Source organism: Papio anubis, chromosome 10 (genome assembly GCF_008728515.1).
Source record: "Papio anubis isolate 15944 chromosome 10, Panubis1.0, whole genome shotgun sequence".
Taxonomy (NCBI): Eukaryota; Metazoa; Chordata; class Mammalia; order Primates; family Cercopithecidae; genus Papio; species Papio anubis.
The window spans coordinates 97,055,722-97,069,364 of NC_044985.1; the positions used below are offsets into that span (position 1 = coordinate 97,055,722).

Consider the following 13,643-nt stretch of genomic DNA (forward strand, 5'->3'; position numbering starts at 1 on the left):
GCCATTGGATTTTCTGGGATGTTTATTAAAAATCTGTGATCAACCAGCAATAATTTTCAACTTTCTCAGTCTCTGGGAGCAATCATCCTTATTCAAATATTCCCTGGCTGCTAAGTTCACTCATCTGAATAGTTTATATTCTGTTTCTTTTTTAATGTTTCAAATGTTTCTATGTAAAAACAAAAAATGATTCCAAGGCATTGACTGTTTAAAGTATGTAAATATGAAAAAATGGTAATGAATGGGTAGATTTACATAAGTAAACTTTGTCTGGGTATTGGAATTATTAAAGAATTTAAAAATAACATTGTGCTGTAAATGCAAGAGTAATGTTAGGGAATATTGATAGGATGTCAGTTTTCATAGTTTGTAGTTAAAGTAGGGAAAATTGGAGCCTTCATAACTGTCAGCATAATTGTACCATCCTTGTCTCAGGAACCCTTTCTCCTGCTCTACTTTGTCATCAGCAACCATTGTCTCTAAAGTTCCTGTGATATTCTTGTGAACACAAGTTATTTTTCTTCTACAGTCATCTGCTTGTGCCTAATTAATTTATAAAGTTATCAATAAGGATTTATGAAATATGTAAGTCCTGAAAATCAGGGTGCGCCTGTGTCAGGTAGGAGGGCACCTCTAGACCTTAACTCAATTAACATCAAGGAAGTAATTTAGATTCAAAGTAGGGTTTAAAGCAAGTACACATATTGAACTGAAGAAGTGGTTTATCGTAAAAAAATTTATATTTTGGGGGCTTGGCATGGTAGCTCACACCTATAATCCCAGAAATTTAGAGGGCTAAGGTGTGAGGATTACTTGAGGCCAGGAGTTCAAGACCAGCCTGGGTAATGTAGTGAGATCCTGTCTCATAAAAGAAAGAAAGAAAAGAAAAGAAAAGAAAAGAAAAGAAAAGAAAAGAAAAGAAAAGAAAAGAAAAAGCTGGGCATGGTGGCATGCACCTGTAGTCTCAGCTATTCTAGCTACTCAGGAGGTTGAGGTGGGAGGTTTGCTTGGGCTCATAAGTTCGAGGCTACAGTGAGTTATGATCATGCCACTGCATTCCAACCTGGGTGACAGAGGGAGACCCTGTCTCTAAAAAAAAATACACTTTTAATTAAAATCTGACTAACCCTTATGTATTTCACATATGGGTCTTAGCTTTCATTACTCTCATGTTTTCTGAATCTCTGATTTGTGTGGTTCTGTGCACAAGAATCTGTCTCAACAGTCCCAGGATCTGACCAGCCTGGATGCAATGTACTAACTGGGCTATTCACTACCAAACTTGCTTTCTTACCTCCAGGAAGGACAAGGAGCTAAAATGAGTTATCTTTTATACAGGGAACAATTCAAACTCTGCTTCCCATTATCCACAAAGAATTGAGCATAGCATTATATGCTTAGAAAAATAATTCTTCTCCTTCTTTCTTTCCTTCCTTCCTTCCTCCCTCCCTCTTTCTCTCTCTTTCTTCTTTCTGGTAATATGCATAATTGCAGACATGCTAAGACATGTTAAAGTCAATCAGGGATTATACAATACTTTAGATAAATCTATTGTATTTCAGGTATAGGATGTGACAACTGAGTATCAGGAGAACATTGCAATGGCTGGAAGAAGGCTCTCTCCAGCAAGACTGTCTTGGAAATTGCTGTATACCCCACTGCATATTGAACAGTGGAATTTTCATAGGCAAGTCCCCACTGCTCAAAGTGGGCATTAGATGTGTGTTAAATGTTCACTGCTAGAATTGTCATAATGCTTTCCTAAGTCAGACTTCCATTTCTTTTTAAAATACATTTAAAACTTTTTATTTTGATAGAATTTTAGATTTACAGAAGAGTTACAAAGATAGTATAGCTTAACTCAGCTTTTCCTTTATTTTTTATTTTTAACTTTAAGTTAAGTTCAGGGGTGTTGTGGTACATATACACCACGGAATAGTTTACACCCATTAAAAAGAATGAGATCATGTCCTTTGCAGGGACATGGACAGAGCTGGAGGCCATTATCCTTAGCAAACTAACACAGGAACAGAAAACCAAATGTGGCATGTTCTCACTTATGAGTGGGAGCTAGATGATGAAAACACATAGACACATAGAGGGGAACAACAGACTTCCATTTCTATCTACCTCTTTCTCTGCACAATTCTTCTGTCTTTCCAGTCATTGTCTTTGTTGTTGTCCTGACCACTCTTTTGAAGTCTTTCTCTTCTCAGTCTGTACATAGTGCCTGATGAGGAAGTGAACAAAATAGAGGAGGGTGCCCTGGACTTCAAAGGTAGCCCATTCAGTTTTCTCCTATGTATGAAAACAAACTGTATTTTTTCATCTGTGTGGTGAGAATAGCACTTTCAGGTCTAAATTCACAAAGGCACATCATATTAGCCCTTTTTGTGTGTGGGAAGAACACTGAATATGAGGTCTACCCTCTCAACACATTTTAAAGTACACAATACAATGTTATTGTATATCAGATAGATTAAGAAAAAAACTCTTGGCAGCAAAATAAATCTTCAAATAGTATGGAAGTAATGGTGATTCCACACAGAGTCAATTTACCAGGAGGTCCTGTTGAACTGCAAGTGACAGACAGCCCAACAGAAACTGACTTAAGCAAAAGGAATTTGTTGTTTTAAAAGAAAGGTCAATGGTGAGGCTTGTTTAAGGAAATGCTAGAATAAATGTTCAAGCAACTTTTTAAAAATTAATTTTTTATTTCAGAATAGTTTTAGATTTAGCAATAAGTTGCAAAGATAATATAGAAAGTTCCCATATACTCATATTCAGTTTTCCCTACTATGAACATCTTACATCAATATGGTACATTTGTTACATCTAATGAACCATTATTGACACATTATTAGTAACTAAATAAAGTCCATACTTTATTCAGAAATCCTTAGTTTTTACATAATATTCTCTTTTCCCTAGGATCCCACGTTGCATTCAGTCAGCATACCTCTTTAGGGATCTCTTGGTTGTGACAGTTTCCCACTTTTCTTGTTTAATGATTGATATGTTTTGACTGTGTCCCCACCCAAATATCATCTTGAATTATACTCCCATAATTCCCACATGTTGTGGGAAGAACCCTGTGGGAGAAAATTAAATCATGGGGGTGGTTTCCCCCATACTGTTCTTGTGGTAGTGAATAAGTCTCACAAGATCTGATGGTTTTCAAAACAGGAGATCCCTGCACAAGCTCTCTTTGCCTGGTGCCATTGATGTAAGACGTGACTTGCTCCTCCTTGCCTTCCACCATGATTCTGAGGCCTCCTCAGCCACGTGGAACTGTGAGTCCATTTAAACCTCTTTATTTTGTAAATTGCCCAGTCTCAGGTATGTTTTTATCAGTAGTATGAAAACAGACTAATGCAGTAAATTGGTTCCAGGAGTGGGGTGTTGCTGAAAAGATAGCCAAAAATGTGAAAGCAACTTTGGAACTGGGTAACAGGCAGAGGTTGGAACAGCTTGGAGGGCTCAGAAAAAGACAGGAAAATATGGGAAAGTTTGGAACTCCCTAGAGACTTCTTGAATGGCTTTGCCCAAAATGCTGATAGCAATATGGACAATGAAATCCAGGCTGAGATGATCTCAGATGGAGATGAGGAACTTGTTGGGAACTGGAGCAAAGGTGACTCTTGTTATGTTTTAATAAAGAGACTAGTGGCATTTTGCCCCTGCCCTAGAGATCTATGGCACTTTGAACTTGAGAGAGATAATTTAGCGTATCTGGCAGAAGAAATTTCTAAGCAGCAAAGCATTCAAGAGGTGACTTGGGTGCTGTTAAAGGCACTCAGTTTTATAAAGGAAGCAGAGCATAAACGTTTGGAAAATTTGCAGCCTGACAATGTGACAGAAAAGAAAAATCCCATTTTCTGAGAAGAAATTCAAGCCAGTTGCAGAAATTTGCATAAGTAACAAGGAACCGAATGTTAATCCCTAAGACAATAGGAAAAATGCCTCCAGGGCATAATAGAGGTATTCATGGCAGCCCTTCCCATCATAGGCCTGGAAGTGTAGGAGGAAAAAGTGGTTTTGAGGGCTGGTTCCAGGGTCCTCATGCTGTGTGCAGTCTAGGGACTTGGTGCCCTGTGTCCCAGCTACTCTAGCCATAGCTGAAAGGGGACAAAGTAGAGCTTGGGCCGTGGCTTCACAGGGTGCAAGCCTGAAGCCTTGACAGCTTCTGTGTGGTGTTGAGCCTGCCTGTGCACAGAAGTCAAGAATTGGGGTTTGGGAACCTCCGCCTAGGTTTCAGAGAATGTATGGAAATGCCTGGATGTCCAGGCAGAAGTTTGCTGCAGGAGTGGGGCTCTCATGGAGATCCTCTGCTAGGGCAGTGCAGAAGGAAAATGTGGGATCAGAGCCCCCACATGGAGTCCCTACTGGGGCACTGCCTAGGGGAGCTGTGAGAAGAGGGCCACCTGTCCATCATACCCCAGAATGGTAGATCCACTGATAGCTTGCACTGTGCACCTGGAAAAGCTGCAGACACTCAACACCAGCCCATGAAAGCAGCCAGGAGGGAGACTGTACCCTGCAAAGCCACAGGGGTGGAGCTGCCCAAGAACATGGGAACCCACCTGTTGCATCAGCTTGACCTGGATGTGACACATGGAGTAAAAGGAGATCATTTTGGAGCTTTAAGATTTGACTGCCCTGCTGGAGTTTGGACTTGCATGGAGCCTGTAGCTCCTTTGTTTTGGCCAATATCTCCCATTTGGAATGGCTGTATTTACCCAATCCCTGTAACCCCACTGTATCTAGGAAGTAACTAACTTGCTTTTGATTTTACAGGCTCATAGGTGGAAGGGACTTGCCTTGTGTCAGATGATACTTTGGACTGTGGACTTTTAGGTTAATGCTGAAATGAGTTAAGACTTTAGGGGACTGTTGGGAAGGCACAATTGGTTTTTAAATGTGAGGACATGAGATTTGAGAGGGGCCAGGGGTGGAATGATATTGTTTGGCTGTGTCCCCACCCAAATCTCATCTTGAATTATACTCCCATAATCCCACATGTTGTGGGAGGAAACTGGTGAGAGATAATTGAATCATGGGGGTGGTTTTTCCCATACGGTTCTTGTGGTAGTGAATCAGTCCCATGAGATCTGATGGTTTTAAAAACGGGAGTTCCCTGCACTAGCTCTCTTTGCTTGCCACCATCAATGTAAGAAATTACTTGCTCCTTCTTGCCTTCTGCCATGATTATGAGGTCTCCCCAGCCACATGAAACTGTCAGTCCAGTTAAACCTGTTTCTTTTGTAAATTGTTCAGTCTTGCATGTCTTTTTCAGCAGTGTGAAAATGAACTAACACAATGATGTTGATAGTTTTGAGAAGTACTGGGTAAGGTATGTTGTAGTTTCCCTCAACTGAGATTTATCTGATGTTTTCTCTCGATTGGTCCATGCTTACAGGTTCTGGGGAGAAAGATCACAGAGATGAAATGCCATTCTCATTACATAATACCAATACCAACATGACTTATCACTGTTGATATTAATCTTGATCACCTGGGTGAGGTGGTGTTTATCAGCCTTCTGCACTGTCAAGTTGGGATTTTACTATACAAGAAACTCACTATGTGTAGTCTATACTTAAGGAATGTGCAGCTATGCTCCATCTCCTGGAATGTAGAGTATCTACATAAATTACTTGAAATTTCTCATCACAGGAGATTTGTCCATTCTTCTCCACTCATTTATTTATCATTTAATCATCTATTTGTATCAGTATAGACTCACAGATATTTATTTTATACTTTGAGTTATACTTCAGTACTACTTTATTAATTTGGTTGCTCAAATCATCCTAGCTTCACTTAGGACAATTGGCTGCTGTGTCCCTTTGACCTATGTCCATCACTTTGAGATTTTTTTTCAGAGGCAGGATCTTTTTTACTTTCTGGAACGGTAAGATCCTCTAGGCTCATCTTGTTTATTCCCCATCAAGCCCTAAAACCAGCCGTCTCTCCAAGGAGCCCTCTATCCTTTTAATTAGCAAATGGTATTAAAATCTAAAATCTGAAGTGCTCATTGTAATGGGGGTGTTGTTGCTTCTAGGCCCTCTCAGCTGACAGAGCAAAGAAATACATGTGTGTATGCTATGGGTTCAAGTCATTGCATCTGGGCTCAAGTTTTCTCTTTCTTCACTCAGGTCTTCCATGCTGACTGAATTCTTAGATAGATAATTTGTTCATTCTTGCAATCATGCTGGAACAACTCCAGAACTAAGTCCCAAGGGGCAGAGTAAGAATCTCCCAAAATTTCCAACAAATTCTTACCAAATCTAATTTGGCTCCTTTTAAGACACATACCAACTTCAGAACTGATCACAGTAGCCAAGAATAATGAGGTATTCTTTTGGGTTAAACCTGGAACATATGTTCCTTGCCAGAGACAGAGGATTGACCCTGTTTGAACTACGTGGGCTCAGAACACTAGAGAAATGAATTTTCAGTGGTTGTTGGTGAAAAAGGGAAATATATATGCTGTATATTTGAAATGATAATTTTCCACCATAGTCAATTAGTACTACTTCTATGAATTCAGAAATCTAAAATTGGCCACCATTTACTGTTAAGTTTTGAAAGAAAATAAGATAGTTACTTTTATAAAAAGATGCATCAGTAAATGGCTTGGGCTCTATCTATAGCAAATGAATGCTCATAACTTATGAAAATTGAATACTACTTTACTATATTATTGCATGTAATTATTTTCTGCTTTAAAACTACAAATACAAAGAGTACATCCATTGTCAGCTTCCTTTCTGGTTTTGCTTTTAAAAATAATTTCACTTTTACATAAATGGAGCATTTAGGCTGGGAGGAGATAAAATTTGTTGCCTTTTGTGGTTGTTGCTTTATTTCTACTGTCTCCACTGGTTTTCTTTATTTATATTTTTCAGTAATACATTCAAAGGGAAAGTAGATAGTTTGCTGTTCATTCATCAAAATATTAAGGCATTTTTTTTCCCCACTCCAAGGAAGTTTGTGCAGTATATTAAAAAGGAAATATTATAGGATGGAAAGGCATTATAACTCAAACAATCACTTTGGTCTGAATTTTTTGTTTTTTCTTAGTAAAGCATTCACACTTCTTTTTAATTAAACTAGTTATTAACAGAATAAAAATTCAAATGTAACACATTTATTTTCAAATTTGTTCCTTGAAAATACATGCTAGTTTTAAGATATCAGCAGTCTTCCTAAAAGGTTGCATCATGTTTTTATTTGAATGCAATTATTGGTTCTGTTTATATTTGTTAAAATTATTTTTTGCTTTTATTTCATTGCTTTACAGACCATTGTGGAGACCAAAAGGTTTACAAAATAAAATGTTAATGTAGCTTTAATTGGAATTTTTAAAACCACTTCTGCTTAGGTCCCTGTGAAATGTGTTTCAAATTGTAGTTGAACCACACATATCTTGGGTGACTTCCAATTTTGAAATCCATGAAATGGATATAATCAAATTAGTAACTCTGAATTAAAACTTTGGCTACTTGAAACTTCATAGAATTAGACTTACAAGTTTTCATTTTTTTGAGGAGTGTAGTTAATGATACTTCCTTCAGTCATAAGTCTCCTGTTTTTGAACTCTTTGGAGAAGATTTTTTTCCCATTTCTCCTCTACATTAAGCAATGGATATTGGTCATAATTTATTCATTTTATATGACCCTATTAAACTCTTTCCCTTTTTTGAGTGCTGCATATTTCTTTCTCTTTTCTCTCTTTTCCTCCTTCCCTCCCTCCCTCCCTCCCTTCCTTCCTTTCTCTCTTTCCTTCCTTTCTTTATTTCTTTTTTTTTTTTTTGAGATGGAGTCTTGCTCTGTTGCCCAGGCTGGAGTGCAGTGGCATGATCTCAGCGCACTGCAACCTCTGCCTCCCGGGTTCAAGTGATTCTCCTGCCTAGCCTCCTGAGTAGCTGGGACTACAGGCGTGTGCCACCACACCCGGCTAATGTTTTGTATTTTTAGTAGAGACGGGGTTTCACCATGTTAGCCAGGATGGTCTTGATCTCCTGACCTTGTGATCCATCTGCCTTAGACTCCCAAAGTGCTGGGATTACAGGTGTGAGTCATCGTGCCTGGCTGAGTGCTCCATATTTCTAAAAATATTTAAGTTTTATCTTAAATTGTTTCTGTATGTTTAAGTTTCTTAAAAATACAATATCCAATTTAAGCTTGCATATTCATTCAATATTTTAAGCTAATTTTATTAACGATTATTTACTGAAAACATTTGATATACCAGACATGGTTATAAGTGCTTTTCACGTATTTTGTTTAGTCTTTATATTTTAGTAAGGTAGGTATTAAAATCTCTGGTTTACAGAACAGGAAACTAAGGCTCAGAGAACTTAATTAAGGTCATACAGAAGAGGCAGGAGACAAACATCTGTAGAAGATGACACACTACATCTAAAATGTCAGAATGATGAGCCATTGTAACAAACAAAAACAAATAAACAGTAATTGTTCTGAGAGATCCTCCTTCATGTCTTTTATGTTCCTACATGTCTTGCTAGATATGCCAAAAATCTAAGGCTTTGACCACTCCTTACTCAGGTCATTTGTGAAGGCTGGATTTACAGGAAACAACCTTGAGAGATGAGGTAATGCCTTCTTCTGAAACAAAGAGCAACCTTTCTATAAAAGCAGTGGATTCTCCAATGTCAGAATTCTTCTCCTGTATTTTCAGCCTCCTGTAATTGTTCCTTGCATTTAATGAGCACTCAGGAAATGTGTGATGTGAGAACTCAAGGACAAAGAGTAGGGTAGTAAAAGAATAGGTACCAGGAATGAATTATCCGACTATTATATCTACCTGTGACCCTTGATTATTCTAAAAAATAAACAAAATCGAACATTTAATAGAAATAACAGCTAACATTTCTTAGTATCTTCTATGTTCCTGGTAAGTTCTTAATGCTTTATGTTGCTTTACCCCTTGCAACAGCACTTTGAGGTAGGTAGTACTGTTGTCTTTATTCTACAAATGATGAAACTAGGGCCTAGAGGCATTAAGTAGTAGTTTGCCCAATGTGTCATAGCTAGTAAGTGATGGAAGCAGGCTCTGAAAGCTGTCTCTCTGGCTCTGACACATGCAGTCTCAATCCCTTCCTTAGGAATTACTGCTATCTTTTGGTAATAAATGGGAGCTTTTATGGGATCACTGGCTTCCAGTTTTCATCAAGAAATGTAGGATGAAAAATAATACCATTCGCCCTGGCAATCCCATTACTGGGTATATACCCAAAGAAATAGAAATTGTTCTACCATAAAAACACATGCACATGCATGTTCATTGATATTCATAACAAAGTCATGGATTCAACCCAAATGCCCATCAATGGACTGGATAAAGAAAATGTGGTACACATATGCCATGGAATACTATGCAGCCATAAAAGAATGAGATCATGTCTTCTCAGGGACATGAATGGAGCTGGAGGCCATTATCCTTAGCAAACTAATGCAGGAACAGAAAACCAAATACTGCATGTTCTTACTTATAAGTGGGAGCTAAATAATGAGAAGAAATGGACACAAAGAGGGAACAACAGACACTGTGGCCTACTTGAGGAGGAGAGTGGGAGGAGGGAGAAGATCAGAAAAAATAACTATTGGGTACTACACTTAGTACTTGGCTGACGAAATAAGTTATACACCAAACCCCTGCGACATGAGCTTACCTGCACATGTACCCCTGAACCTAAAATAAAATTAAGGGGGAAAAAAAAGAACAACTATTTGCAAGGAAAAGGGCCTTGAATTTGCTTCTGATACATACGCAATATAACCTGAGGAAGATCCTCTCATAGCAATAAGACTACACATGATAGGGCAAGTGTCAACTATATACATTTGTTAGGACCAAATTTGTAGCTCATAATTTTTATGCAACTGTTTTTACCTTGGCGAGAATCAATGCTACAAATACTATTCCAAGTCTTAGTATATGGAACCAAACTCAAAACAGATGTCCAGCTAAATGCATTAACGATCACAAGAAAGGACTTGACAAAGCTGAACACCATAGTTCTTTATTGCTAAGCGTCTGGTAGCTCCCCTGGGTCAGTCTTTCAATTATGATTTCTAGAACTTTATTTTTTCATTTTTAAAAAACTTCTAGGTGTTGAGAACTCACCTTTTCTAGTAGTTTTCCCTGGGAACACTTGGGGATCTACAAACATCTGAAATTAGAGGACTGCTAATGGGCAAGAATCAAGAGAAAGGTAATTCAGAGACGACAACGAAATGGGAATGAAATTATAGGGTCAAAGCGAAAGAAAACCAAGCTGCTTGGGTAGGAAGGTGCAATGCAAGCCAATTGTTTATTGTATCTTGTCCGCTCCGAGAGCTGCGCCTGAGCTCTCGCGTTAACGAGGCAACAACGTTGCCACGGTAACCGGGAGGCCCGGGAGTGCGACAGCTACTTGGACTCCTGGCAACCCTTCCGTGCCCCGGGCTCCCGTGGGGCGGGGTGAGAGATGCCGGGATCTCGCGAGAGCTGCCTGGGGCCGTTGGGCAGCGTCTTCGCTGTTGCCCTTAGGGACAGCTGTGGGCCGGCCGGTGGAGGGGGCTCGGAGCGCCAGAGATGGCTGCCCAGCGAGGGATACCGAGCTCCGCCGTCAGGGTGCTGGAAGAGGCGTTGGGCATGGGTTTGACGGAAGCTGGGGACGCGAGGGACACGGCGGACGCGGTGGCGGCTGAGGGCGCCTACTACCTGGAGCGTATCCTTCCCGTGGAGGCGCGGCTTGCTGCGCTGTCGGGTAATGGGTGTTGGGAGGAAGGCGAGGGCCTCCCACTGGGGGCGCCTTTTGAGCCTTGGGACCACTCTCCGGAGGAGACTTTGTTGGACTTCAAGGTGCTGTTTTTGCCACCGCAGTCTTCCTGAGAGCCACTTACTGAATTTCTCGCCCTTAGTAGCGCAGGGTGCCCCGTACCTGTTAGAAGAGTTGGGAGACCTTCCAAGGCCTCATACTTAGTAACCACTCAGTACATTTTGGATGAAGGGTTGCTTTTTATGTTAAGACAGCACAACAAATTGCTTCAACCCTCCTTGCAAATAATGGGTTTCCTAAGTAAGCCCTCAATCTTTCAGAAAGCCGTCCCAATAAATTCAACGGAGGAACGTTAGGAGACTAGGGAAAGACCTCTGCCATTGGACTTTTAGAAGCTGAAGCTCAGAATACCCAACCCACGATCCAGTTGGATGGTCCAGTTAATGCTTAAATGCTTAGTTTTGATAGCATTATCTTCCTGGGTAGTTCCAAGTTTGACTATTTAATAATAATAATAGTATAGTTGCTTTTTTTTTTTTTTTCTCCTTGAGCAAATAATGATCTGGTGAACTACACAGCTCAGAGATGTTAGGAAGAAAGCAGATAGTGATTAACGATTTTTATCGGAAGTAACAGAAAAATTGAATAACCATGTGTGGATAATTAGGTCCACTATTTCTTGTGTTAAGGCTTTAGAACTCCCTTCCTCTAGTTATATAGATTAATCCCTACTAGGGAGACGGGGAGGGTTCATGAGAAAAAGACATCTAAGTCCTTTATTCAGGGGGTAAGAAAGAGATGATTATCTGTTCAGTTCTTAAAGATACCAAGGAAACTCCAAAATCTGCCAAATCTTATTTTTTTTGTCCAACTGTAACCCTCCCCAGCTTTAATTCAAGATTTCAGAAATCTAGCAATGATTCATTTTGTGAGCTTTGACAAGCCGATTAACCTGTCCTGACTCAGCCTCAGTACACATCCACACTACAGAGAGCTGTGAAGAATTTAGTTAAAAGATTAAAGAACATATGTAGTATTTTATTGGGTGCCAAAACAACTTTTACAGGAATAGAAATTCTAATCGCTTGAAATCAATTTGAAAGAAATATGTGGGTGCTTTAGTTGTCATAAGTGAGGTTTTATACTGTTTTCATAGATCTAATAGGCTGTCGTTTCCAGTAATATTCCTCTTTAACAGCGATTTTCATAATTCTTCCTAAGCGTATCTATGTCAGTGCCCTCGCTACTGAATGGTAACCAGGCATCTTGTAATTTTGTTTGCATTAAAATTATTTCCGTAAACACATAGTTTAATTGTTAACATGAGATTGACAGGTAACTTTTTGCAAACATCTTTGTGAAATAAATGGTAGGAGTCTAACATGACAGAACTTTCAGCAATGAAAATCAGGTTTACTTAATTTGCAGGGAGCTCACTGAGTCCCACCTGCCAAGATGTAGCAGTTTGCAAACCTGTCTTACAAAGACTTCTTCAAATAATCACACTTATTGGAACTTTAACACATATAAGCAACTATAACTTTTTAGGATTTTACTATCCACTGTGTGAATTCTCCAACCCATTTACTTTTCTTCTTTCTTTGCTTGACTGACTACTATTTTGTATTTTAACCAAAGGGTAGTCAGGGGATACACAGTTAAACATTTAACCAGTTAATTTTGCTATATTCCATGCTGAGGGAAGAGGTTTAGTCATTTCAACTCCCAGTTGAAATGAAGTTTGAGGATTGCTTGTGAATACCAATTTTTCCTGTATCCCTGGGCTCTCTTCACATGGTTAATTAAGAGTTGCCTGTGTAATGTTATTTGACATTGTTTCTTAAGGCAATTATGACAGTTGCTAAAGTGAGACTTCTTTTGGTTAAAAGTTTTTGCTTTCAGGTAATTTAATTGAGCTATTGTGGTGGGTAAATAAAAGTTATAATATGCACAGATGAATCAGAAATCTGATGTCCTCTGCTTCCCACATACACTCAATGACTTCTAATCTGCATTTGATCTGGACTTCCCTTACTTATGACTGAACAGATGCTCCTAGTACGTTAGACAATGAGCTATCAATACCGAGCAAGACTTTCAAAGAAGTTGACTTGAATTCTTCAGGAAATCTCGCACTTTTCTGCTTTTAAATACTCAAATATGAAGAATATGAATAGACTAATGTCCAAACCAGAAACATAGCCAGGATCCGCCTTGTGGGGGGACATTAATAAAGGTCCCATGTCCTTTATGATGGTTTACACACTGTGTTCAGGAAAAAGAGTTCTTACCTTGCAACACCCCTTCCCTGTAATCTCCTAACTCTTAACAGTGCCACCTATTTCTCTTCTAAGGAACCTCAGAATATCATTGCTTCTATGTTTTAGACTTCAACAAGATGAGATACAAACATACATGACATGGTTCTTAGCTATTGTCAGAACACTAAGAAATTGAGTTATGGAGTACATGAATCCTCTCTAGAACTCATCCTTAAAAAAATACTTGCAGCATTATAAAATATAAGGTGAGATTTTAGCTATGTGATAGATATGTAAAGGGTCAAGTAGGTATCTCCAGAACCTAGAAAGAAGGTTGGTTGTCTTTTGTGAATGAATGAATCTCTTATTAGAAATCAACACAACTTGCGTGAGGTTTTCAATTGTAGTGAGGAAGGGCTGCCTATAAATGTGTGGCTGCAGACATTTGGGACTGCCCAGTTCCAATTGGAAGGCCAGAATGAATTTGTACTAAGAAAGCTAAGGGTTAATTGATTTTGTTGTTCCTTGTCTAAAGAGACTTTGTTCAAGGAAGAGTAAGTGAATACGTGGACCCTAGGAAAGTGGAGCC

The 13,643-nt window shown here is 39.1% G+C and overlaps 1 protein-coding gene and 1 long non-coding RNA gene across 9 annotated transcripts in view; one reads left to right on the forward strand and one right to left on the reverse strand.

Moving 5' to 3' along the window:
* Positions 1-1,767: 1,767 nt before the first annotated feature.
* LOC116269242 lies at positions 1,768-10,468 on the reverse strand. The gene is made up of 3 exons (XR_004176716.1): positions 10,157-10,468; positions 4,438-4,601; positions 1,768-4,011 (listed from the first exon to the last, which is right to left on the reverse strand). It is a non-coding gene; the product is annotated as an uncharacterized LOC116269242 (long non-coding RNA).
* The window catches only part of SPAG16 (sperm associated antigen 16), a 1,155,561-nt gene continuing 1,145,168 nt past the window's right edge, over positions 3,251-13,643 (forward strand). For 3 of the 8 annotated variants that reach the window (XM_017946897.3, XM_021924410.2, XM_021924412.2), the window contains exon 1: positions 10,498-10,742. In XM_017946897.3, coding sequence (XP_017802386.1) covers positions 10,607-10,742 — 136 coding nt within the window. In that variant the 5' untranslated portion in view covers positions 10,498-10,606. Of the gene's footprint in view, positions 3,294-10,496; positions 10,743-13,643 lie in introns of those variants that run through there. The other 5 variants (XM_009182992.4, XM_009182993.4, XM_021924411.2 and 2 more) reach the window with 4 other exon arrangements.